The sequence below is a fragment of the Chelmon rostratus genome, chromosome 19 (genome assembly GCF_017976325.1).
Source record: "Chelmon rostratus isolate fCheRos1 chromosome 19, fCheRos1.pri, whole genome shotgun sequence".
NCBI classification, from domain to species: Eukaryota; Metazoa; Chordata; class Actinopteri; order Chaetodontiformes; family Chaetodontidae; genus Chelmon; species Chelmon rostratus.
In genome coordinates, this window is record NC_055676.1 from 8,954,904 (window position 1) to 8,982,828 (window position 27,925).

General features: G+C 41.1%; 2 protein-coding genes across 2 annotated transcripts; both read right to left on the reverse strand.

The window, feature by feature from the left end:
- Nucleotides 1–692: 692 nt before the first annotated feature.
- LOC121623405 (coiled-coil domain-containing protein 152-like) lies at nucleotides 693–5,619 on the reverse strand. The gene is made up of 8 exons (XM_041960678.1): nucleotides 5,563–5,619; nucleotides 5,051–5,156; nucleotides 3,935–4,003; nucleotides 3,493–3,557; nucleotides 2,596–2,731; nucleotides 2,225–2,352; nucleotides 1,446–1,547; nucleotides 693–821 (listed from the first exon to the last, which is right to left on the reverse strand). Exons 1-8 carry the CDS (start codon nucleotides 5,617–5,619, stop codon nucleotides 693–695), a joined length of 792 nt encoding a protein of 263 aa, XP_041816612.1.
- A 660-nt stretch (nucleotides 5,620–6,279) lies between these two features.
- On the reverse strand, nucleotides 6,280–27,849 carry ghrb (growth hormone receptor b). The gene is made up of 9 exons (XM_041959627.1): nucleotides 27,507–27,849; nucleotides 22,587–22,677; nucleotides 14,754–14,889; nucleotides 13,338–13,516; nucleotides 11,835–12,013; nucleotides 11,462–11,606; nucleotides 10,823–10,913; nucleotides 10,470–10,539; nucleotides 6,280–10,057 (listed from the first exon to the last, which is right to left on the reverse strand). Exons 1-9 carry the CDS (start codon nucleotides 27,756–27,758, stop codon nucleotides 9,206–9,208), a joined length of 1,995 nt encoding a protein of 664 aa, XP_041815561.1. The 5' UTR covers nucleotides 27,759–27,849; the 3' UTR covers nucleotides 6,280–9,205.
- Between the last annotated feature and the right edge of the window lie 76 nt (nucleotides 27,850–27,925).

Here is a 27,925-nt window from a genome sequence, read left to right on the forward strand (position 1 = left end):
CAGGTCCAGGATTTCAAGTCCAGAAAGACTGTATCACTTTGAATGTTCTCAGTGAAAAATCCACTCTGACCAATCAGCGAATTATTCAGCGAAATGAAAAAGTTTTAGGCCACTGGGAAAATCAAATTTTGTTTGATCAAGTTTTGCTTTCCTAAACATCAATAATGGTGAATCCTTGAACAAATTACTGAAGACTATTAGAATGTCGAATACATAACTTTGACTTAAAGGAATCTGAAAAAATAAGAGAAATTTGTTAAATGATTTACGTTTTTTATTGAGATGTGAATCTGATTCACTCTGAAGTGCACCTAAGCCACACCCCCCCTTCACTCCCATGCAGGCGTCTGATTGGATTAAAGCCTTAGACAGGAATACGGCGTGTGTTTAAATGTGCTCTCTGCACATTAGTCACCTGCAAGCAGGGCAGTGAACATGTACAAACAGGGCAGTGAACATGCACACTAATGAATGTAGTGAACTGTACATCTAATCAAATATAACGGTGCACAAAAAGCATCACTGTTGGAAAAAACTACAATAACTCAACAGCTCTGAGGAATTGAATTTGGTTTGAAATGAAACTGAAATACAAATCTGGAAACACTTTAGTCACTTCTGCTGCCTGGGATGTCAGGACTTTGTGCACCCGCACAGCTGACAGGTCAGCAGCTTTTCAGCCTCTAAACAAATTAGATCCTTCTCTTCTTCCGATGGCTGTCATTGAGGCCGGAGGCTCGCTGGTTCTCTTCCAGCTCTTTGATTCTCTGACGCAGAGCCACAATCTCCTTGTTTTTCTCCTCCTGGAAGAACTGTAGCTTCTGAGGATACAAACGAACAGTTAATCCACACACACACACACACACACTAGACAGAGGCAATACAAACTCGACATGCAACACATTTCTCAGAACAGCACAGCTGACACCATCTACTAATTTTAAATTCTCTGCAACTGCGATTCTTGTGAATGGCTGCACCACATAAATAAAAGTCTGCAGTGTGCTTTCCCCTGTATTTAGTGACTACTAATGTAATTCTTCCCAGGGCTGGAACTAATTATAATTATCCATTTATTACTTCTGAAATTATTATCTTCTATTATTTGCACCACTCTGCAGGTAATTTTGGTCTCTCTCGGACTTATGGCTGTCTGACAAATAACAAAGTTGGTGGGGCATGCTGGGAAGTAGCCTGATGTTACTTAGAAGGTGGGGACTAACAAGATGAGACATCCAGGTCAAATCTAATACAGTTTGCGCTGCTCTCAGCTGAGCCTTGCATGCCAAGGACACAAACTGACAAACCCAAACAAGCTTGAAACCTTCATGCACACCAACACTGACTTACAGATTCAATACCACTTATATTTGTAATGTACCTTGTTAGTTAAGCTCTATAATGACAAGAAAGAGGATGTAAAAGGCCCTGTGTGGGCTGCTCACCCTCTTGAAGACACTCTGTGGAATAAGGCTGGAGCTGTGTTGCTGCTGCTGCTGTTGGCTCCGCTGAGCTGTGCTTTGAACTCTGGCTAACTTTGCACCAAACTGCCAAAACATCCAGAACAAAACTCTATTATGAGGAGCTGAAACTGGTCACTCGAGACCAAAGCAGAGTTGCACTTAATCTTGACAGAATTTCTCGTTCACAAAGCTGAAAATATTCAAATGTGATGTAAACTGTGTCATGCACCTCTTCAATAAAGCAAAATCCTAAGCATAGGAAGACATGGGATGTGTCTGTTTAGTCTTATGAAATGCTAAGTGAAAAACATTTCGACTACTGTCACAGCACTTCACTGGGTCAGGTGTGTCGACAAGTAATGCATAGACTGTGTATTGATTCTAAGCAATGGCCGTAGCTGCCATTTTCTTCTTCTGTTGAGTTTTATGGCAGTTGGCAGCTGTAAGTGTTGAATTACCACTATCTGCTGAACTATAATAGCTTCACTGCAAACTGTTTACAGTGTCCACCCTAAGTGATCCCATTCACAACGCTGTCCAATCTATAACCCAGACCCAGTTCAGTTGCTGCCTGGTACGCAAAGGCCTGCTGTGAAACAACTGATGTTACACATTTCTGATTTTTGTATGCATACCAGTTATGTGCACCCCCAATTATTATAAAACAGCCTTTCTAAGACTTCTGTTTTTCACTGTACATGGTGAATCAGAAAAATCACTCCAGCAACACTGTTGGACGTGAAGTGTAGCTTTTAATTTACCTCCATCTGTAACCTCAGGAGCTCGCTCTGCCTCTCCCTCTCCTGGTCCTTCAGCCTCTTCTTCATCTCCTCCAGCTCCAGATCCTTTTCCTCCAGCAGCTTCTTGTCTTCAGCATCTTTAGCTTCCACTGTTAGGAAATAAACCAGCAGCATGCACCAGCCAAATACAGATTCATCTTGAACATACTTGTTCTGTTTTTCTATATTTGTCTAATTCAGTTTTTGTTCTGCTGCTTTGCTCTGTTGCTACTGGCTGAAATCATGACAAACCTTTCAGGAGTTATTGTTATGAAACTCTGACAGCATCATTTTGATGACATCTTATGAAACATCATATAAAATCAACACTGTCACTGTGTCAGAGGTCTTACACTGACTGAAACCCCGCCTGCGGGCGTCTTCCACCTCTCTCCTGCACTGCAGCCTCAGAGTCTCTAGCTCCCTCTTGTGTCTCTCTCCTTCTGCTCTCATTTCACTGACTAGCTGCTGAAGCGCAGCCTCTCTATCCTGATGACAACACACAGGGCACACACACCACATCAGTGACTGACAGTAGAGCTGAAATTACTACTGGGCAAACATTTGGGATTGCTACCTAGTTTTAAGGTTTTGAGAGGCACCAATGAGCTTTAAAATATTGTTAGGAATGGAGGGAATCAACTGATCATTATGATGTCAAACTGAAGATTTGAGCCAGACACATGTGGCCTAACAGTCTACATTATTACAGCACTAACCTTGAAAATTAAGAACTGAGACGATGAAAACACTTTACATCTCTAACCACAAATCACATAAATACATAAAGAACAAAGGAAGCAAGGACTTCAAGACATAAAAATAGTTTGTAGCCAGAAATGAATCTCTGTGTGAGGAACACTGTCCTGACTGATGATCTGCTGCACCATATTTTTCATTAAAAAATCTAAAGAGAATGCCATTGAATACCCATTGTAACCTGCAAATCACACCATTAATTTTCTATATGTTTTTGTCTTCAGCAGTGCTCACAAAGCCTGATATTGCTGTGTGCATGGTAATAATTCAAGGCAGCCCAGTTGAATGTATAATCATTTTTACCATGAAATTTACACCCTTGTGTACAGGCATAACACGTAAATGTTGCTGATCATTACTACCATTGATATCACAACATAAAGAGAACATTACTCTGTGTACACCTTTCAATTGAACTTCCTGATTCACTGCTGTAGTCACTTCATTTACTGCTAAATTCTGTCAGTGTCCACTCCTGCCTCAGTTCTTACCTCTGTTGCTCTCTCATTCTGTTGTTTCAGGTCAGCCATATCATCTTTCAGTCTCTCATTCTCCACTACAACATGAGCAGATTCAGAATAGTCATATGATGGAAATCCTTTCTAAGAATATCATCTGTAAAATGACTATACATACGTAAAGCACAGTGGTGCTTTGGGGTTGTTCATAGTTTTGGATGCCAAATATAAGTGTAATACTAATTGGATATCTCACAGAAAATATTAAATTTCAGCTTCAAAGCAACACTTTTAAATCTAGAACCTTTTTATTTGTTATAGACCAAATTCTTCTTTAACTCTTTTAGTAAGACTTTGCTGTATGAGGGCTTAGGGTTGGCCCTGGGCATACTTCTTCATGCCTGACTATTTTACATATCCAGAAATTTTGTTATTTCATTTAAAGAAAATGTGTCCAGTGGATTATTCCTGTTACCTCTGAGGTTGCACTGCTCCTGCAGAGTCTGCTGTAGTTTGTTCACAGTCACAAGAAGACTGTTTCTCTCTAAAACAGGTAGATCAACAGAATTAGCAACTTTATGGTACTGTATGGTCCATTGTTTTTAAGTGCCACACAGACATACAAGTTCCAGTATAAAACAGCTCAGTGAGGGGCGTGAGGTTTATGCAACCACTGAAATTTCTTTGATCTGTTTTTGAATTTTCTGCCGTTAGCAGTTCACCTAACATCTGAAACTAAAACTCAGCCATCCAGTATTGTTTCCGCACAAACTAAAAACAAGTTTTGCAAATACTTTATGTTAAAAGAGAACTGTCTAACACTGTGCATTACCACCTCATTGTTTCTGTAAATGTTATCGGTGTATTAATGCTGACCTGCATGAAAATTCATTATAAATTATATTCTCCACCCCATAATACAGTGGTTCCCAACCTTTTCCTGAAGGGAGCCCTTTTCTGTCATTGAGTAAACTGATGACTCCTGACTAAGTGATATACTCTATGCGATATTTCATATTAGATTCCATGCATAACAGTACAGAACAAATGATAAAATTTACTGCTCTGTAGCATCGAGTGAAGGCTGTGTGAACACAGCTTGTGCTGGGGTCTTCACCACACCCTAATCCTGAGAGATTTCTTTATGTTAATATCTTAAATAATCAATCACTTTAAAAATAACAATTTCATTTAGTTTTCTTTACAGAAATTGATTAAATGTTGAGATGATGACCAACTGTATATTTTTAAGGTTTTCTTACATCTCTTAAAATCAAGAAGGCCTCACGACCACTCATACAGATTTAGTGACCCCTAGTGGGGGCTGGGATCCCCAGGTTGGGAACCAGTGTCCTATTATATCAGTCACATTTTTTCATTTTAACAAATTTAGAATTTCATTTGCTGAACTGAAAACTGTCCACAAGTGAAGAGGACAGTCATTTGGAAAAATCGCCAGCAGGGGGAGACATACAAAAATCAAATAAAGCACATCAGGGACCTTATATGTTAGAAAACGAACACTGTAGTACAAAAAAAAAAAAAAGTAGAATAATTGCTGCAGCTTTCAAATGAAAAGTCAAAAACTCACCCTCGATCAGTGTTTTCTCCTTGGTCAGACCGAACTTCATGGTTCTATTGGCATCCTCCAGCATGATCTCCAACATGCTGTTTTTGCCATTAACCTCTGTAATTTTCTGGTTAAAAAAAGGCAAGTGGAAATACTCTACACTTCAGACATGGACTTTTCTTTATCCCACAATAGCCCGTCATGCAGGCATATGGGTAAAGTTACTATTGCACTCCCAATGTACACAGTATATTACCAGCCACTATGATTGTGCCCGGTGATATACTGTATAGAGTAAAACTAGCACAAGCAAAAAAGGGACAGTCTTGAGGCATAATCACATGAAATTAGCTATCTTCTTAAAAATTATGACTATAGCCCTACAAGGCACCCTGTAATTTTCTAGCTGTGTGTTAACCTCTAAATCCTCATACGTCTGACTGTTTGGTCTCACTAATAAAGCAGCAAAGACTGAAATCAAACGGCAGAACGTCCATAATTAGCCGTCGGTGAGTTTGCTAACGTTACCTTACCTGTTCTAGTTGAGTAAACTTTTCGACAAACGTGTCGAGATTAACACAGTTTGACATACTTTTACTACTCTAATGAAGACCAAATGACTGTAAAAAAGTACTGACTTCAGATTAATGCTTCGGTTTCATTAAAACCTCACTGATGTGAAGCGACATGAATTAAAATCTTTAGCATGAAGTTAATACGTTGTTAAAGCTAGCTGCTAACAGTGCAGTGGCACGAGCTCTTCAACAGTCTTGCAATGAGAGTCCGGCTCGTGCGCAGAGAAGCTGGTCATTTCTGTAAATAGGACCAGAGATTGGAAGCAACTGATTTGATGACCAAGTCTGTTATGTCTGTTATGTCAGTAGCTGACATTTTTCTGGTAATTTAGTAAAGTCAACGTTAATGCTTTTGTTGCACTTGACGTTTTAACACATTTCAGATTAAAGTGCGTGTCTGTATGTGTTGGTTCAGCATCCTAAAAGAGAAAGCAGTTTCACTGAATTCATATTCAGCTTTACTTAAATTAATTTTTAATGCAGGACCATTTTCGACTTTATTATTTTTTCCAATACAATGCTGTTTCTTTTACTTTTACATCTGTACTTCAAGTACTTACTACATGTGATTCCTCTGGCTGCCCTCAGTAGAAATAACTGCAGTCATCAGTGCGGTTTTTGCAGTGCTGTGTAAGCCTACCTCTAGCTGACATTAATAAGAAGACAGGCAAAAGCACAAGTATGAAATTTGTTTAATTGACACCTTTGAACAGTTAAAATGCAATAACTGTACATATTCAACACTGATGACCATGCACCCGTAACTTTTCATTTGCATTCAAATGCATTGTTAATCAGAAACAAATGAAAAAGATAAACTTTTATATTCCATGCATTCAAAAACAAATACTGACCGAGCAAAAGACACATTATTTTATCTGTCAGCTCTGAAAACATTTCACAGTTTTGACCATAAGTGACAAACATGGTATGTAATGGCATCAAAGTAAGATAAGAATCTAATGTTGTATGCTCCAGTTTATCATTTTACATACAGGGGGTAGAGAATTATTAGGCAAGTTGTATTTTTGAAGATTAATTTTATTATTGAACAACAGCTGTGTTCTCAATCAACCCAAACATACGCATAATATCAAAGCTGAATATCTCTGGAAGTTGGAGTGGGGCTTTTTTAGTTTGGGCTATAGGAGGCTTAGTGTGTGTGCAGGTAAATTTTACTGTGCAGAATTAATAGGCAACTTAATAAAAAACAAATATATACCCATCTCACTTATTTATTTTCACCAGGTAAACCAATATAACAACTGAAAATATACAAATAAACATTTCTGACATTCAAAAAACAAAATCAATTCAGTGACCAATATAGCCACCTTTCTTTACGAGGACACTCAAAAGCCTTCCATCCATAGATTCTGTCAATTTCTTGATCTGTTCATGATCAACATTGCACACAGCCTCCCAGACACTGTTCAGAGAGGTGTACTGTTTTCCCTCCCTGTAAATCTCACATTTTATGAGGGACCACAGGTTCTCTATGGGGTTCAGATCAGGTGAACAAGGGGGCCATGTCATTAATTTTTCTTCTTTTAGACCTTTACTGGCCAGCCACGCTGTGGTGTATTTGGATGCATGTGATGGAGCATTGTCCTGCATGAAAATCATGGTCTTCTTGAAAGATGCCGACTTCTTCCTGTACCACTGCTTGAAGAAGGTGTCTTCCAGAAACTGGCAGTAGGACTGGGAGTTGAGTTTGACTTCATCCTCAACCCGAAAAGGTCCCAGCCCATACCAGTACCCCATCTCCACCTTGCTGGCGTCTGAGTCGGAGTGGAGTTCTCTGCCCTTTACTGATCCAGCCACGGCCCATCCATCTGGCCCATCAAGACTCACTCTCATTTCATCAGACCTTAAAACCTTAGAAAAATCAGTCTTAAGATATTTTTTGGCCCAGTCTTGACGTTTTATCTTGTGTTTCTTGTTCAATGGTGGTCGTTTTTCAGCAGTCCTTACCTTGGCCATGTCCCTGAGTATTGCACACCTTGTGCTTTTTGACACTCCAGTAACATTGCAGCTCTGAAATATGGCAAAACTGGTGGCAAATGACATCTTTGCAGCTTCACACTGGATTTTCCTCAATTCACGGGCAGTTATTTTGCACCTTTTTGTTCAACGCGCTTCTTGCGACCCTGTTGGCTATTTGCCATGAAACGCTTGATTGTTCTGTGATCGCACCTCAAAAGCTTGCTAATTTCAAGATTGCTGCATCCCTCTGCAAGACATCTCACAATTTTAGACTTTTCAGAGTCCGTCAAATCTCTCTTCTGACCCATTTTGCCAAAGGAAAGGAAGTTTCCTAATAATTATGCACACCTGATATAGGGTGTTGATGTCATTAGACCACACCCCTTCTCATCACACAGACGCACGCACATCACCTGATATACTTAGTTGGTAGTAGGCTTTCAACCCTATACAGCTTGGAGTAGGACAGCATGCATAAAAAGGATGGTGGTCAAAATACTCATCTGCCTAATAATTTTGCACACTGTGTACAGCTCATGCTTTATTTTACTTACATGTGATGGCAATAACATGATATATGAACCCCAACAAGGCTAGATAGGTCACTTATTTTTATCTGATTTACACATTTTTGTTATGACAGCATTGATCTTAACTGAAAAGCCTGAAAAGAACTGAATGGAAAACACACTTATGGAACTGATGGAAAGCATAAAAATGCTGGATTCATAAAAAGAGGGCAGACTAATCAATGTCAACAGACATTTTTTCACACAGCATATTAATTATATACAACCTGTTTTTATCAAAAAAGAAAGCTTTTGATATGTACAAAATGGTAGGAAAAATGTAATGGTTCATTAGTCCATATATCTATTGTGACGTTTAATTAAATGACTACCTGAAATGTGAAACGTGTTACTTGTACTGACAAAACCACAGGGAATTACCAACAATTCTGCAGCTCTACAAAGCTCTTAAGCTCGTAGCAACAGCCGACAGACAACTTGAGCGATGAGCTGGTGAAGAAGGTGGAGCATTTAGCAGCAAAAGACCCAGATACTTTTCTCAGGATTTTGGACAAAAACACAAGTCTAAATGAAATTTAAATGTTGTCTTACACCTTGGCCAAAACACCTTTCTAATTAAAGCACTTGGATTGTGTCTCTCAGTTTGCTATGGAGCTCTTCTGCCCTCTAGTGGTCAAAAATGTAATCCATGCAGCTTTAGCAAAGAGTTTTTCAGTAAGTATCGATGTATACCTGTTTTTAGGTGAGTATTAAGTTTTTGAGGCTATTTCCAGCACCAGTTTGTGTTATCTCCCTTCAAACAGTTCCTTTTCCATGACTGTAGTCAGTCACACTCTTGTGTGCTCTTCCTCCTTCATACCAAACTTCCAACTGTGTCGACTTTACAGCCCCGTCAGAGGGAGCAGCGGGAAGCCAGAGGAGGTAGAGGTGGTGGCAGGACAGGCGAAGATTCCTGCCCTCGACTATTTTAGGAGAGCTGACATTCATCGCTCAACACTGGGACCCTCAATAGTAAATCTCTGGGACTGTTCCCAAGCTTAGAGTATCTCTGCCTTTGATTGAATTTGTATCAGTTCACTGCTGATCTATGGTGTGATGCTTCCCAAAAGGTCAGGGGTCAGGTAGCCGTCTGGTGTGGGCATGGTCTTTGGGATTATCAGCTGAGGAGCAGGTGTCGCGTTCGGTGTCAGTAGGAGGCTGTTCTGCCTGTCAACACCCTCCACCACAGTGTAGACAGGAGCAGGGGGAAGAGGGGACGTGGGGGTGGTATCTGATTCATGGTGAGACGACGGGGACGTCAAAGAGCTTAAGTCTCCTCCTGTCTGGTAGGGCCCGTTCATGTCTCCTGTGGACAATCTTGGGCTCATTTTTCCTGCGTTGAGCTCTAAGGTGTAACCCCCAGGATTTGAATTCTCCACCAGGAGGTGAAACTCTTTCTTTTCTTTCTGCTTTTCTGTCACTGTGTCTTTTCTAGTGGTTTTCTCCACCTCAGTCAGTTCCTCAGGAGACAGCAGCACCTTACCAGACGACCTTACCTCACTGACCTGGGTGTAAAACGCCTCTCTGCCTGGTGCTACAAAAGGAGGCTCCCCAGTGATGGGGGTCTGGGGCTGGGAGCTTGGCTCGCAGGCTGTCGGGCACTGCGTTTGATCTGGGGTGAGAGGAGGCAAAGGCGATGCTTCTGGGTCGCTGGGAAGATCTGGGTCGCAGCAGCTGGCCCGGCCCGAGTCATCGTCTCTGAAGCTGATGGAGAGGGGAGTGCAGTTGGACGACAGGGAGCGGTGCATGAGGCAGTCCGTGTCCAGGTCTGTCAGCCTGTCGCTCTGCTCCTCGATGTCCAGATCGATGAATTCCACCCAGGGGTCACTGTTGTATAGCTCGGGCCTCAGATCAGGGGGGCCGCCCAGGATGGACGTCAGCTCCCTCAGCTTCCCTTTCTGTGAGGTAAAGAAAACAGAGTTGATAGACTCCAGAGGCCACATTCAGCTGGTGAGCTGGGTCTGCTCCCGCAGGGATAGTTCCAGTTTATCATTGCTTGGGTCTTATTTTTGTAGCTTTGGTCATCATTTCGATCAGTTAGATAACCTGCGTCTCATCAAGGTAATTTTTGAGAATTGGCAATGCTGTGACATTGCTAAAGAGACGTCAGACAAGAAACAGGAGCAGTCAGACGATCAGACAGGTTTTAAACAAGCCCAGTCCAACTTCTCTGGAAGCGAAAAACGTCCTTTCTACTTCAACTCTGACCTACTACTAACCACAGTTGTGAGCACACAGTTCTCTTGTGCAGTGAGGGATTACTACTGACATAGCTCACTTTCGGTTTTACCTCAAAATAAAGTGGTATACCTTCAGCAGTTCTGGGTCAATTCCTCTTATTTTAGGTCCAGGAACAGGAGGTAAAAGAATAACCATCAACCTTAGTGAGAATAAAAGGAAACATGTTAAATATGATATAACACATGAACAATAGTAAACAAAAAACATGTCCTCAGACCTAAGTCTAAACACTGAGAAGCAGTTATGCAGAATGTCTCTATGTCAGTAATGACACCCTTGATAACAGACACTGAGACAGTTTTTCAAGGTCAAGCAGCCCACACATTGTGCTGCTCACTGAACAGCATACTTTCTCATGTGTCTGAGCTTTTCAAAGCCTTCCAGTCATGCACAGAAAACCTAATGTGCTGTGCAATACTTACTTTTCCTGCTGCGATATGATAAATAACATCAGGATGGCCACCAAGCACAAGGCGCCAAAGATGAGCAAGGCCACCACTGGGAATCTCGACACTGGGAAAAGAAATGCACACAACTTCATATTTACCTAATACTGTGCATCATTAAATAAAAAAATATATAAATACAGCCTCACAGAGCTGCTAACATGGCTGCAGGCTCTCATGTTATATTAGCAATCATGATAACATTAAAGGTCCAGTGTGTTAGATTTAGTGGCATCTGGCAGTGAGGAGGACCTGCTCCCTCTGTATATATAAAGACCTCATTCTCATGTAAAGAAAACACCATGAGTCTTATTTTAAGGTGATTATACACTAATGTAAATGTAACGATATAGATCCCCCTAAATCCTACACATTGGACCTTTAAAGCCACAGAAATACAGTGCTGTTTTGTCTAGAATAACAGGATAACAAGTCCTTTAATGCAGTAAACAGCTTTCAGTTCTGACTGCAATCTTTGTTTGGGTAAAGAAACGTAGGTGTGCCTTGTGAGATGGATCAACAGTATTAAAGCATTATGGACCTCTCTTTAAGAACACATATGTAAATATTGAGATTTTTGTTGACAAGAAGGTAAACACTGCAGTGAGTGTTTACCTTTAGATGGGATGTGGACAAAGACTGAGTCACTAAATTCTCCAAACTCTTTCCCGCTGAACATTTTGCAGCGGACCCGAACCTCATGATTGACGTTAGTTTGCAGTCCATAAAGGGAGCGATGGGTGCTTTTCACAAGGTCGACCTGTGGTGAAGCAGATATAATAGCAACGCTACAGCATCACGATCTTCTCTTCATTCATGTTTCCTTTGACAATAATAAAAGTTTACAACAAAAATCAATCATAGTATAATAGAGTCTTGGAATGTACTGAGGTTAACATGTAAATGTATGTTTTACTATGATCCTAAAATTGAACTCAACTGAAGTTGTAATTCAGCACACTAAAAAAAAAACTTAGAAGACACCCACCACTTCCCACTGGTCGGAGCTGACATCGCGGTACTGGACCTCATACTGCAGTGTCATCCACCCCATCTCCACATCTGCAGACTGAGGCGGCTTCCAGCTCAGCATGATGTCATAGTAAGAGCTGGTCAAACTCACGTTCAGCACCGTCCAGTTCAGGCTGACTGGAGGATCCGGTTGCACTGCACGAAAGAAAGTCAGGGAAAGTCAAGAGTGTCAGGGGAGTCCTCCATTGGACTAAAGTACTTAGCCCAATTAACCAAGCTCACTGCCCTTGACAGCCTTTTTAAGTGGACACCTGACCATTGCATCCATGTGCGATTGCTGAACATGCTATTCCAAAACCAATCAACGAACAGCCTCCACGGCTGTGGGAAGGCTTTACATACAGTTTTTCTAACCTGGCCACGGGAATTTGTTACCACTCGCTGATGAGTGATAGGGCCTGGCTCACAGTCGGAGTTGCAGTTCATTCATTCCCATGTTGAAATGGGAGAGGGTCTTCCCCACACTGTTGCCTAAAACTTGGAAGCACACGATTGTCTGAAAAATCATCATAAGATGTAGCCTTCAGGTTTGACTTTAACTGAAGGGGACCCAAACCATCATTAGAGGACAGTATATGGACATGGTGGCCATATCATATATTTATATTTGCTATGGTTTGCCAGGTCTCTGCTTTACTGACTTTCAAAAACCATCTATATTTTAGTTGCATTTTGTATATATATTGAATATATGTATGTATGAATGTATATATTTAGGTCTCTGACCTAATTATCCTACAGTCTATACTCTACTCTATACATGTTAACATGATAACATTTGCTAATCAACACTAAACACAAAAGTGGAGGCTCATGGGAATTATCATTATATTGCAGTTATTATTATTATATTATTATTATTTGGCCATAAACATGGGATGGGACAAAAATAAAGTTTGACCAGATCAACAAAGTCAGTTGGATTTCCCATTTGGAGAACTTAAATGCCTGACCCCAAATTTATGGCACTAGAGGAAATGTCAGGGGATCACCAAAGTAAGACTCTGGGCAAAATGAGTGTTAAAATATGATAATCCATGGACAGACTGACATTACCATCTCTACAGCCATGCCGCTATATGTGAACTATTTTTAACCGACAACTCCAGCTGTCGTGAGGCTTTAACAGTGTGCAAATGGGAACGTACCACAGGAAGAGCTACCCATTAAACTGAGAATATGGACAAAAAGCATATGTTTAGGCTTTTCAGAAAGACTGATGCTAGTGGAACAATTGCTAATCTGAAAATTATGGAAGAACACTGGTACTTTTTTCCACCAAGGCCACTCCCAGCAAAGGAGGCAGGATTAGTTTGTAACCTGGGTAGCCCTGTGATGGTCATTAAACCTTTGAGAGGAAAGTAAGAGGGAATATGGCTGTACATGGATTTTTAATCTGCTTTTTATTCATCTTCTCTCATCTAGACCATGACAAGCAGTAGTGAGGTGGTGAACTCACCGATGTCTTGAACGTTGAAGAGATACTCATCGTAGAGGATGGCTTGATCCCTCGAGCGGAGCTGAACTCTGTAAAATGTCCAGATGGATGTGTGGTTCTCATTGAAGAAGCACTCATTTGGCCGGTCCGTGCTATAGTGAGGACACTCACTCCACTCTTTAGGAGGGGCATGGGGGGGTCTGCAAGCGGTAGAAATATAACATGTTGTCTTAAAAACAGCATGAACTAGATCAAGGAGGTGACAGGAAACACTGCTTCATTCTGTCAGAAAATCTACTCAACAAAACAGTTGAGAAATTTTTAAATAGTTTATTGTAGTGAGAATCTTCATGTTTTATTTTGTAAATCCTAACAGGTTATTTATAGTATATGTAATGCTTTAGCTAGACCTTTACCAGTAATGGGCCTTAAAGTGTAAAGTTTGCCTTGAAGTTACAGCTAAAAGAAAAGACATGTGGTTGTTAAAATGAAAAGAATTCATCCCTTAGGGAGCATGAATGTGAACAGAAAATTTCACACCAATCTGCCAGTCACATAATAAAATATCTTGTGAACAAAGCTAACAGTTTGGCCAGAGGGCAGCAGGACTGCACTGCCAGTGGATTAAATACTGATTCAGAAAATCAGCTGAACAGCAGACAGGGTGAGGCAGTCAGAAAGTACTGAAAGACAGAATAACACACTGTTGGGTTTGAAAGAATAATATCAGGCTAATCCTTTAAACCAGCAACGTTAAGAAATCGTGTGGCCTTTGGGTGATGTTTGACTGTTTGATAAGAGAGAAACACTACTATGACCCAGTTCTACTTTTTTAAAGGAAAATCTTATAAGTATAATCCTGAACTGGACTTTTGCCTCGTCAGCTCAGTGTGTGCAGGTGCGCCAAATGCCAGATAAGGTTTAGACATAACAATGTACACATTTGAGTTGTAAAAGCAGTGACTGTGCAAATCAGCAGCTGAGTAAGAAAGAATGAAAATGTGGGGGCTCTGTTCTACAATCACTTACACCTCCATGCATTTTCTGACACTCTTTCCCCTCTTTCCTTATATGTACATGCGTACAAACTAACTTCTCGTGCCATCCATTTTTTTCTCTTTTTGTTTATCTTATAATTCTTCTTTCTTTCTTTTTTTGTCTATTATCTGTATCACACGTAATTATTTCTTAATCTTATTCTATTGTAGTAATGTTTCTATTGTAGTAATTATTATCCTTTCATGCAGGCTGTTTCCAGCTGCATCACTCTTTTGTTGTAATGACTCAATTATCTGTAATCTGGCTACTTGTATCCAAACAGAAAGTGAATGAAAAACTATGGGCTCCTTCCCTTTTTATCTGCTACCCTGATTTCCTTGTAAGCAAAGAAAAAAATGCATATTTCTGTCAGTAAAGACAAAGTTATTTTACCCTTACTTTTTGTTGATGTAGAATAAGCTGAGCTCTCTTGGCTCAGAGACGTCCTGGAAAGTGCTGACGTTCCATCTGCAGCGGAAGGTCTCCATGTTGGCGGAGACACAGCCAGTGAGGTGTGGGTGTCTCTTGGGGGGGACTGTAGGGAAACAGAGCGAAATATCTAATTATTTTTGTTGCTGGTAACTTCTGTTTTGCTGCCTTTTCTTTGTTGCAATGGCGGTGTCTGTGTGGTTGGACAGGATAATTACTGTAACCAAACTCCAGTGAGCAGCCACAGGGTGAATATCAGTCATTTTAACATTTTTAGCAAAAGCTCAAGCTGGCGAGTTCACTGGCAGGACTGTCGTGGAATGCCATTTGCTCTCTCTGTACTCAGAAACGCACATGCACTGAAAATACTTGGATCCTGTTTTACTGGCTGCATAAACACACAGAGCAGCAGTCCTTAGCTGCCTGTCTTAGATTCCTGTCTGTAGTCTGATCACTACACTCAAACAGTCAGTATGCAAACTTGATTTTTGATTGTGTTGTAGATCTAAACAAAACAAAACAAAACAAAGTCGTACTTTTCAATCTTTAGAAGATCATTTTGCTTTTATTTGTTAAAGAGGAACTCAAGAAACGCTTGTAAGGTTTTCAGAGAGTCTTTCGTGAACTCATAAATTGCTGCAAACAATGTCAGAAGACTGGAAGTTTGAAAATGAAGAAACTGGACTGTCAGGTTTTGACAAGCGTATGCTCAGTCATGAAGATCTTCTTTCCCACCACAGTACACTGCACTTTTGCCTTTCTGAGGTCCTCGTGTCCAGTATATACCACCGTGAGGATCTGAGCTCTGCTCCCAAATTTTTCTCAGTATAAAGCAGTCAAGAAGTGAACAATACAAGAGAAGATGAAGAAGTTCATCTGCGCTGAAGCTGTTCGTTTACAGCCCACAGATCTGCAACATCCTGGCATCCTACAGCATCCTGTACTGTGCACACCTGCATGCAGAGGAGCTCCAACGGTGACGGAGGGATTGACGGAAGCTGGGCTCTCTCCAGAGTATATATATATATATATATATATATATATATATATATAAGACAGACAAGCTAATCTTTAGCGGTGACTTCAGATCTGACGTGCATCATACCACTTGCACAACCTGCACCTGCTCGCTGCCTCTTTGAAAAGGATGTTTACCACCAGGAGCCACTGGCCAAACCTACAGCACTGTGGACCTGCTTCATGGAGCTCCAGCCCTTCAGGGAGGCAGTGTTTTCCAATGCCAGGTACAAGCCTCTCACCAGAGTATACAAAGCAGTGCCTAGCTACAACACTTCTTCCAGCTTCTGACTGCTCAAGATCAAGGGCTGCAAAGATCCGGACTGTGGGCCTTGCCACTGAACAGTAGCTCTTGGCCATCCAATTATTTTCCTTGATGGGTTCTTCCCCCTGCCTCACAGAATAGAGGCCAATCGTCTCACTGACTCTGCCCAGTCTGCGATTTGTGTCGGTATGTTTTGCCCATAACCAACATCTGGCAGACACGGCAGCTGTTGGTTCATTACGGAGGGCTTGCACAAGGCTCTGTCAAAACAGCGTCTGTCTCAATGGCTGTGTGATGGCATCACTCAAGTCTACACTGCAGCAGGAGTGGGGCTTCCAAAGGGCATCTGGGTGCACTCCATAAGAGCCTTATCCTTACCTATAGCCTTCCGTAGAGGGATGACAGGGGCAGACATCTGCACAGAGGCATCTTAGGTTTCTCTGTGCCCTTTCATCCACTTCTATCTGCGTAGTGTGTCAGAGTCTTACCTGATTCATTCAGTTTTAAATGTGTGAGATAGTAGATGATGCATTGTCAGATCTGCTGTGCTTTTATGCGTATGCCCCTAATCCCATTATCATAGGTTGTTGGCCTGCAGGGGGACCATTACGGTAAGTAATCAATGTCTCACTCTTTTGCAGCAGCAGTTCTGTGTGGAGGTAACCCTTTCTTTTCCACACAGGCCTGACATGATGCTATCCATGGCACAGCCAGTGCCACCCTGTCTTATTACGCTTCACATTCACAGGGTTATGAACTGGTGTATGTCCTTTGCTTGTGGACCTTGGTGACACAGTGGGCACTGACTATATCAGCTTTGCTCTTAACCCAATAGTGACAGCTCTTCGAGGGCAAAACTTATATGAAATAAAATGTTAGTTATGTATCGTAACTCAAGATTCTATGAGAAGAGCCGAAGCCCTCTAAGACTTAGGCCCCCTGCTCCACCAGCATTAGGCTATAGAAATACTGGCTTTTGGGAGCATGGCTCAGGTCCTGTCTTTCATACTGCACATGAGGACCTCAGAGAGGCAACTGTACAGTGTGCAGTGGCGCAAAAGAAAATCTTTACAACTGCGCAAATGCACAGGGAAAAACCCAATAACGCCAGCCCTTAAAGGGCAGCACCTCTGCTCATAGAATCTGGAGTTAGGATACCTGTCTAATGATATTCTGGTTTTGCTGCATCAACAGTGTCTATTTCAAGTGTAATTGGCTGCGGGATTACAAAGGTGCATCCTGATTGTACTTCGATTTTCGAGGCTTAAGGTTCCTTTATTTGTCATACAACACAGGGTAGTCCTACAAGTTGGCCGTTGGCCAAGTCCCTTTGTGCTACACATTTTTTACAGTGGAGTGCGGAATATAATCTTTTGTATACAACGTGAAAATTATTGTATACACAATTTGTCCACTTGAGAGAAATGATGCTCAGTACATATCTGGGTCACAATTCTTTGAAAACAAATTCAAATGTGTCTTTTCTTTGTGTTGACATTGAAATTTAAGTCTCAAATTTCATTATCAGCCTCAGCAATTCCAATATCAAAATATACTTTCAACAGTTTTCATAAGTGGATATAGTTTGCTTTAAAAACCATCTGCATGACTAGTTACTATAAGGTGTTTTTTTATGGGTGAAGTGGCCCTTTAAACAAGCTTTCTTTTATTACTGCTGACTGTAGTAAACACTGCTGACTGTATTACCAGGTGGCTTTGTGATCAATGATTCTGGGGACAGCAGCAGCAGTCAGATGACCATGTCAACATTTGAGAGAGAAACAACATCTAAACTCAGAATGACTGAGTACCGAGAAGCGTGAGGACAAGATGGTTTTGTTGCAGCAGAGAGGCACCACTTGAGCAGATGATGAATACCTCGGGCGCGCTTAGGGGGCGCCAGGGAAGGGGAGCTACAGGTTAAAAATAACCTGTTTACCAGATCCTTCACTCGTCCTCGGAACTGTGCTGAGCTCACGATTAAGAGAAAAATCAATTTGACACTCAGCTATGCAGAGCATTTTGGTGGCTCACTTCATCAAGATAAATGTGACGACGCACACTCATGTTGTGGGGACATAAATCTGTTTACACAGTCAGATTATGGGGACTCATTTTCAGAGAGAGGGAGAGAGAGAGAGAGAGAGAGAGAGAGAGAGAGGAAATTGATTTGTTATATTTTTGGGTGTGTATGACATTTATATTCCTGATTTAGTTCAGCAGACTTGCTCAAGTAATGTCCTACAATTTTGATGTACTCATGTGTGGACGATATAACAATATGCACTGAGGCGAAATCATCTCACAATTTTATTTTGCCATAGCTTTTACACTGACATTGCTATTCCTTTACTATCTCTGACTGCATTAGACGAGTTAGGATGAATCAAGAAGAAGAGCTTTACACACGAGAGAGAAGGCCCATTACCATTTAGTTATGAAATAACTTGTTTGTTTGGTTTTATATTTGCAGGACTTGCCAACAACAGATATTCAGATTTGGGTATTTTATCCTTAAATGGCCTCCTAAACGAGTTTCCAGGAAATCGACTGTAACAAAAAATACTGCAAAATTGTAATATAAAACTACATATACAGTAATTATACTTGCATTGCTAGATTTCATAAGAAAACACTGACCTTTTAACTCCACTACATTTATTTGCAACCCTGTCTCCAACAAATGATGTTTATATCTGACTAATTTGTATTGACGCAGATGTTTTGATGGAAAACGTTTTCTCAATGGAGTGAAGTGCTGTGACTATTTACTGCACGGCGTAGGTGGTCATGGTGAATGAGCCCTTGAGCCCGGTGAGAGGTTAGGTGTAGGCGACAAACGCGCTCTGATTAAGGGAAGTGTCATGGTTTTGGTCAGGCCATGTTCAAAAAGTAAATAAATCATGTCTTGAGGTTGGAGTCTGTGTTGATATTTTTGTGTTACACAGCGAGCACGAGCTTTCTCTAACCGCAACCTAGCTGAGTCCTCAGCTGATACGAGCACATATGCAACAGCAGATACTGTAGGAAAACAAATACAATCCGTTGTCAAAGAACATTTTACTGATGTTTTGTTTCAACATTTTGCAATAATTGGCTATAAGTGGCTTATTGTGCTGATAAAAAGTGAAGTTCAGGCAGCATAATGTGCTATAATAAGCATGATTTCAAACACACAGTTTGTTGGACAGCTATACTGTTGTTAGCAGATTTTACATATCACACAATATGTATATAAAAGAGTCGGAATTATCTCCACCTGCACCAGCGACAACATTAAAATGCTACCTACATATTAACATATTAATAATAGTCATCCAATGATGATGAATTTGTGGATCTGAAATGATTAGTCGCTTAAAACAACATCCATCTGCAAAATTCTGATAATTGATTATTTATTTTTATTTATTTTTTGGTTCTTGCCTCTTAATTGTGAAGATGTCCTGCTTTAACTTGTCTGATATGATAGTAAATTTCATATATTTGACAACACAAACCATAGCCCAACATGAAGATGGCATATTGGGTTCTTGTGATGGACATCTTTTACTACTTTTACCACTTCACTACTTCAGTGAAATTGTGATTGCAGGACTTCTGAGTGTGAGTGAGAAAGGCAAATAAAGAGAACAAAAACAAAAAAAATGTACTGTTCCGTGATGCCTAATGCACCTTAACGCACCGTGTGCATCATGTCAGGCTGGCGGAGTGGGTAACTAGATCAACTTGCAAACAGGCTTCAGTTTTGTGCTTATGTGCGTGTCAAAGCGCTGCTTTGTTTGCTCAACAGCTGCCAGGCAGAGTTCATCTCTGGTGTGAGTAAACATGTGTGCAGTAGGTTCAGAGCTCTGTCTGAACCCTGTCAGCAGAGCCACAAAACACACAGACAATATCCAGCATGGTTATATCAATTTACAACATATTCTCATTACAGGACTCCTCTTTCTGAGGCAAACTGCCACAACCCTACGAGGTAAACATGTTTACAGCATGATTTTTTCTGCCGACACAGTCTATTTCAGGGTGAAACATAACATCCGCACTCAATCTGTTTTGATAAGTGCATATGCCTTTCCTTTCAGCCATGATTTCAAAGGGGGCAGGAAATAGCAGCTAGCATTAATTTCCTTTACAGGACTCACTCACACCTTCAGCAGATCCCATAAATTACTAGGCAGAACAGTGCGTATTGTTCTTTTTTGTTTGCATAACCTCTTGATGATAATTAGTTTGTGTTTTTCCAATTCCAGCATCTATTAACATCTGCACAGTGAGTTGGTAGGAAGCGCTCTTTAATGTCTTTCCTGTGAGCGCGCGGGCCAAAAGGTTATTTAGAGCATCACATGTTCAGACATCAATCAGTGCCCTCTCAGGAGGAAATACCCAATCCTCTGCATTTAGACAAGCCATTTCCTTTTCTGGCTAAGGGCCACCATGCCGTCATCAGTGATTACTGAACCTTTTACTAACCTAACAACCCCTTGAGGGAAAGGTGGACAGAAAGAAAGCTTGTGTATGCCCAAAGTGAAGAGTGACAGTATGACCTCTCCAGCCAAGAAACATAATCAGATTAACAACCAATGTCCCGATTCCTGAGTGATATAAACAATGTTGCTCAATTGGTGGTGAGGACAAAACACTTGTTCACTACAACAGGGACCATTCAGTTTTCATTGTAGTACCTCTGGCAGCTGGTGCTCCAGTAGAGTTGGGAAGTTATTCTAGATGACCAGTGCTGTTTAAGTCCCTGTCATTTTCTCATAGACAGTCAGCTGACTCACAGAGTACGTACACAAGGCTTCAATAGACATGAAACTCTCCTTGATGAATCATAAAAACACTGAAATCAGTAACTGAATTAAAGAATGTCTTGTGTTTGATAAACATTTAAAGTCTATGTGCATCAAAATGGAAGGAGAGAAGCGCACTTCTGTAAGAAACAGCCAATCACGAAGCTTTAAACCTGTTGCCTGCACAAATACCAAGCTGAAGCTACAGATTCCACTTCACAGAAACCTGGTAATAGAGTCAGCAGTTAAAATCAGTTCACTTTCAGGTTCTAGGCCAATTTGAATGAAATAAAAGAAATTGCACCAAGAAAAATAAGCTTAATCATGCGGTTTGGGCCAAATCCTATAATGAAAACCATTCCCTTCACTCCAAGCTGCAAACGGCTTCATTAAGTTTGTGCTTTATGCTACAAACCGCTCGACATAATGACACCCAGTAGATGGCTAGCAGCAACCTGCATGTGGAAGGTCTGAAAGTAGCCATTAGCCACAGCTGATCTGCCCTGCTGCTGCCCATTCAAAATACACAAGATCAGCTTATTGTCTGAAAGGATAAAATAATTGTTAAGTTAGTTGGCAAGCAAAAGGTAGCCAACCAGCATAGCCAGACTGTCTTTTATAGCCTCTGTCTGCTAATAGCTGTTGGCCTGTGTCTACATAGCTCCCTTAGGATATACTGACATCATGGACATGTTTCATTTGCATTTGGTCTTAAGTATGTGGTTTTTACTCCCACACAGTGAGCAGCCGTTCACCGCAGCCACATATGATCAATTTGAATCGCACAACAAAATGATCTGGAGAGTATTAAAAGTTGTCCAATTGTTACCAAGTCTGCATCACAAAAACTAGCCTTGGCTGAGCTTCCATATTGTGCTGCAGGAGAAAAACATGTCAGAACACAGTAGCCGTGTTCAATCCCACCTCAAGACATGAAATGAAAACAGATTTAAAAAATGTGTGGCACGTGAACAGGAGCGGAGGGGAACAAATCCTCTGTCGACACCTCCAAACTACTGACAGTGTTGCGTAACAAGACAAAGCACAAGATGTCTGTGCGTGACAATAATGGTCAGTCCAAACCTACTTAGTATCTATGGCTAAAACACGACCCATGTGTGCAAATAGACAGCCTTTCCACTGCCACCGAGGGGCTGTTTCGTTGAAGGGGGGGGGGGTTCGCACGCTAAACAGCTTCCCATTGTTCAGCACTGGAGTACTCTCTGCTCTCCAGAATTCCTGGGAAGCCACTTCACTAGAAATCTGCTGGCTGCTCCATGTGGCTGTCTGCGGAGGACTCCACTGTTGTGCAACACATCTCACATTCATTTGAACGCCAAAGCGGCACAGTAACTATGCAGCGAGACATGTTTATATCGTCCTGTGGCCCATATAAAGCACATTTGTCTAAAAAAACTAGTTCCATCTGGTGTTGTGTAATGTTTGATTCCAAATCAAACAGATCAACAGGAAGTGAAAATCTGGCCACCATAAAACACCAGGTTGCAAACAAAACATCATCAAAGCCAAGAATAAATGTTACAATTAACATGAAACCATATGTTAATGTATGTTATGTAATAAACATGATTTCAAGCCTGTCTCAAGTCTTCAAATGCCCACAAATGTGTTAAAAGTAGAGCCTAGATTGGAAAATCTACTTATGTTACACAAGTAAACTAAAGACATTTTTGGTAACCAAACAAATACCTATACCCATAAACATACCTTGCTCAGGGGCTGATTCCACCACTACAGCAGTGGACACGTGAAGGAAGAAGAAGAGGAGCATGGTGAGAGCAGCAGCCATGGTGTTGAGCTGTGGAGGAAACATGTGGCGCATGTTAGTTTCTCAGTGCAGTCCACCCAGCTGAAACGCAGCACAAGGCCCAGCCCACTACCACCATTAAAAAGGGCCTAACGCTCCCCAACTTTTTTTAAACTGGGAGAGGTTGGGTCAACCATGATAAAACTGTATAGAGTCATAGCACTGGCACGTGCTTTAGATACATGTATTCATCGAATGACTTTGTGTTTCAGTTGTAAAACCCGCTCCAGTGCATACATGGCAGCTTATCTAGCTGATTTTATATCACAGCATATTGCTGGATGAACTCTGTTCCCACTTGGCAAATATTTTGCTGATCTCTTGAAATTTGAACTCTTTAGGACAGGAACCCAGGAATCATTTTGCCTTCTAAACCTTTAGATTCCTGAAGGATTTGACTCCTACATGAGAAATTTTTAAAAGGATAATTTGAACACTGATACTTGCTCTCTGCTTTTTCACTTGAACTGACTTTCAGCCCTTTTTACTACTTGCACTTCAACTGACATTTCAACTCCTTTCGTTGCTTACACTTCGACTGCCACAACCTTTAGTTTTTGGACTTGAACTGACACTATTTTCTTCCAGGACTTCACTAAAAATGCCTCTTCATTTCTATTATCACTTAGACTCCAGCAAACATATTAACTGCTTTCACTGCTTACCTTTTAAGCTTACACTTCATCTAACACTTCTACCCTTCTCAGCACTGTCGCTACAACTTATACTGTGCTTCAGCTTCATTCAGTTCTGACACTTGAACGTCATTTCGCACTTGCTAAACTAAAAGTGTCGCTTTAATTTATTTCAGTGATTCCGTTCAAACTGTCACTTCACCTCAGCCACAACTTAACTCCCTTTATTATCTTTCATATTATTATCATCATTTCAAAATGACCAAAGATTCAACATGGTAAGACATTACAATGATATCATATGTTAAAACTGCAATTACAGAAAATTGAGACTTATCTAGTGTGTCATATTTTCTTCCATGTAATTTGAAATAACAAGAAAAATAAAATAATGAAAAAAAATCCAAGCGATGAGTCATAGTTGACAGCAGGGAGGACCAGCAGGTCTTAATCAGAAAGGAGCTGAGCATGTTTTATTCATTACACATTTCGTGGCATTCACACCGTTCATCTTTCCTGGAGGGCCACGTTGCGAAACGGTAAATTGGTTTGTTCTAAACGTGACATCCATCTTCAGCCAACAATGCTGGGCTCCTGACAGCTCTTGTGAAATCCATCCCTACTTTATTAAGATCTTGTTTAGCAATACTTCTATAGGGATTTATACTGGATTCATATTATTTCATCTTGTATTGCAGTTTTTCAACCTAGAAGTTTTGCCGTTTGTAAGTTTGTGGTTATTTTTTAGTCTGATTTATAATTTTAAATATCCTTTAAAATACTTTACAACATCTTTATAGTCTATCTGGAGAGGTTGCCTTACTCAGATAAAAATAGCAACGTCATTTCCAGATTTGAATGGCAACTTAACACCTGTCTACTTGCTGGCATAAAAATGTGAGGTACCAGCCAGAAACGTAAGAAGTCACTTCAGGAATTTTGAGCATAGGGGTGTGTCAGGTGTCTGTGAGGCATCAAATGCTCTTGACCCCCCACTTCTGAACAATGGATTTTTGGGCCGGATAAAAGATCATTCTCACATATGACTGAAATGAATGACGCTTAATAGAGAAGCAAAAGTGTTGATTCCTGCCCACTAGCACTAATGCCAGACATTGGCTCACTGGCCTGCACACTTGTTTTTTTGTGATGTGACACCTGAAGTGCGCTTGTATTTACACTGTGCATAAATACTCAAAAACACAGAATCATGCAATGGAAAGCACTTTGGTCACCTTGAGTGATGTAAAGTGCTATATAAATAAATTTTGATTGATTGATTGATTGATTAATGATTTACTGTTCAAACTTCTGTTTTCCTTTTCACATTTTTCCTTTCCTCACACCTACTGAAGCTGACTCTGAGACTGAGGGTTCATTTAAATTCTCTTAATTGTTATTTCCTCGCTCCTCTGTCCTTGTTCAAACCAGAAGTACTTGTGGTCTGCCATCTTGCCAGCCATCCAAAAGCTCTTATTTCTGCTCCAAGGAGCGAGGAGCAAGGAGGGATCTCGGAGGAGCCATGAGCGAGGATACATGAGTGCATCCTTCCTGGAAGTCTGTCAACTGAACGGTATGAAGACTCCGCCCCCACAGCTGGCACATTTGAACAAGGTGGAGGAGAAACTGTTTTTGTGTAAGTATCCTGCAATGAATGGCTGTAATTCAGACGAGCCTAACTTAACGTCACGTTCTCCAAAGAGAATGTTATCTTTACAGAACTGTCGCTGATATATAAACCGAGCACATCTACCTCTCGTCACTTGTTCTGCGTGTTATCTGAGTGAAATAATGTGTTTCATGGCTGGTAGGTTTACCATCACACACAGCTCTGAAATGTGTCTCATTGAACATGGAAAGAAGACACAGCGAGACTGATAAAGTTCAGGTCAGACAATGACCACCTGTTAGCTGGAAGAGGCATCCAGCCAAGAATGAACTCAATAATGCTCATGTTCGTTAATAAAGGTGTTTCATACTTGGGAGATGGGTGGGAGGGACTTAGACGCAAGGAAAAGACACAAGTGAGGGAAACATGGATGCAATTTAAGAGAATTGAGATGTAGCCTGTGTCTCCTGTGTCGTTAGTTCAGCACCTTTGCTGAACAGTTTCACAGCTCTGTGTTGCAGTGCACGTGTACCGTCTTCACAGTTTGCTGTATCGCACACATTTTTATAATGCATTCATTCTGTCACATTCACATACACATGACGCACCCTGATCGCTTCCTGCAGTATGTAGCAGCTACTGCGTTATATTTCTGTTAGGGCTCGACTCATACACTGGCAGTGAGGCTAAAGCATTGCTGCAGCGTTTGTGATTAGTGCAGTTATTCAAACTCTCATCTCATCACAATAAGCTTAAAATAGGCTGGATAATACCTGATGAACCAATCAGTTAATGCAATACATTAATGTTTCTGTCCTCCTCACATCTGTAAATTATCATGCTTCTCTACAATAGCCAAATATGAAGGTGACTTGCCAAAAAGTTAGATAAATTAGAATATTGGCTGATAAATAGTGATTATCTACATCAGTGCAGCAGTCGGGCTCTGTGCTAGGCTCACATATACAATGTGCTAAAAATAATCACAGTTACATAATCTTTTTCTGTGCTTGTGTTGGGTCAAGCGGAGGCTGAATACCTTGAAAAGTTGTATTATTATCAGATGTACCTCCGATGCCAGTGCAGGGAGTGAGAGTGACAATGTTCATTCTCACTTATATAAACTCTGCTGTAGTCACAGCATTATGACTTTATAATCTCTGCTCACCACTGTTGGTTTATAAACTGCTGAGGACAAGCCTTCACACTCTGAGATTTCTCGTGCTGATAAAACAGACTGACAGACAAAACAGCAGTCAGAGCCACAGATGCCACAAGCTGTCTTTCCGAGAACAGGTCCACAAACACACTCCACGACATGACATTAAGTTTGGGAGACCCTGATCGGATATTTCTATGTATTTTATTGCCACTTAGTCCCTATTTCCTCATAAGTGTATGTCACAGACTTTATTTTGGAGTTTTCCGTCTCAGTTGCAGAGTGGGTAGTGTGGGGTTTCTGACATTTCTACAATGACATTTACAAGACATACAACTCACTTTGATCTGTGTCTGTCTCTTTCTCTCTCACTTTCCCCACCAGCTAGTATCTGCTTCAATCCATCATAATTTACAGGTCAGTATGTTCGGATAATATCAAATCTTTCTTTCTAATGTACCTAGTGACTAACAGACATCATATATATAATGCAACTGCATTCAATGCACCATAAAACTAGTATTTTCAGGTATTTTCTTTCACAACAATTATACTCATTAGTGATTAATACAACAAATATTTACTTGGGTAATTGAAAATTGCTTATTCAATAAAATGACAGAAAATATGCCCAATGCAATGTCTTGAACCCCAAAGTTATGTCAAAGTGCCTTTTTTGTGTGGATGACAGTCCAAAAGTAAAGATATTCTGTTTATCATCACATGAGACAAGGGAAAACAGTAAATCCTCACAATAAATAAGCTGGAACGAGGAAACGACTGACATTTTAACTGATTATTGAGTGCCAAAAAATGTTATTAATTACTTATTAATGTCAACTAGCTGATAAATTGACTAATTGTTCTTGATGACAAATCAGTTGCAAATATATTTTTTCTCTTCTTTTTTGCGTCTGCTCTTTGGGGGAAATAAACAAATCAACAATAAACAGTATTTCCTTTGCAATTACATCATTAATGTAACTTCAGTCGCTCAAAACTGAACTTCATGGAGTCCACAGGGCCTTCCACCACTGTGGACCTGACATATATCTGCAACATTGACAAGATACTCCTGTAATAAACTGTGAACAAGTTAACTTTAACTTCACAGCAGCTGCACTTCAATGACTCTGATCTCCAGCTTGTTTTTCGGCCGGCTCTCGGTCTGAGCTCAGACCTGGTCCCCCCCCACCCCCGGGTCTGCTCTCTGAGCTTGAGCAAGACTCCTGGAGAAAATGAAGGTTAAAACACGACAATACAGCAACAACGAGTGAAACCTCCACCTGCTGAACAGCCAGAGAGACATTTCAGCTGAGGACTAGCGGTGAAAATAGTCACTGTGAGATCGGGTCGATTCCCGTGCAGCTGCGTAAACACACATGGACAAGAAGGACGGACATGAGAGGCGGCTCACCGCTAGTGAGGAGGACAGCAGTCCTCCGGGTCTCCTCCGCGAACAACAGTCCCACACACGGTGAAGTCCACAGTCGCTGAAAACCGACGGGACGCCCTCTGAAAAACACACCGCGCCGCGTTCAGCCGAGCTCCGGGCTTTCGAAGAAATCCTCCCGGACTGGCTGACGGTCGGCACAGCTGTAATAATCCCGAGCCGGAGAGGACGGCGCCATCTGTCGGTGCAGTCTGGGTACAGCAGGAAGACAAACATCCTGACCACAAACTGCGGTGAAAAGTCAGGGTCAAACCAAGTCACAACTATATAACAACAGCAGTTATCTCAGGGCACTTTTCATATACAGCAGGTCTTGACTGTACCCTTTATGATGTTTTTAACAGAGGCTCAACTATTCCTACCATGAGCAAGCATGTGGTGGC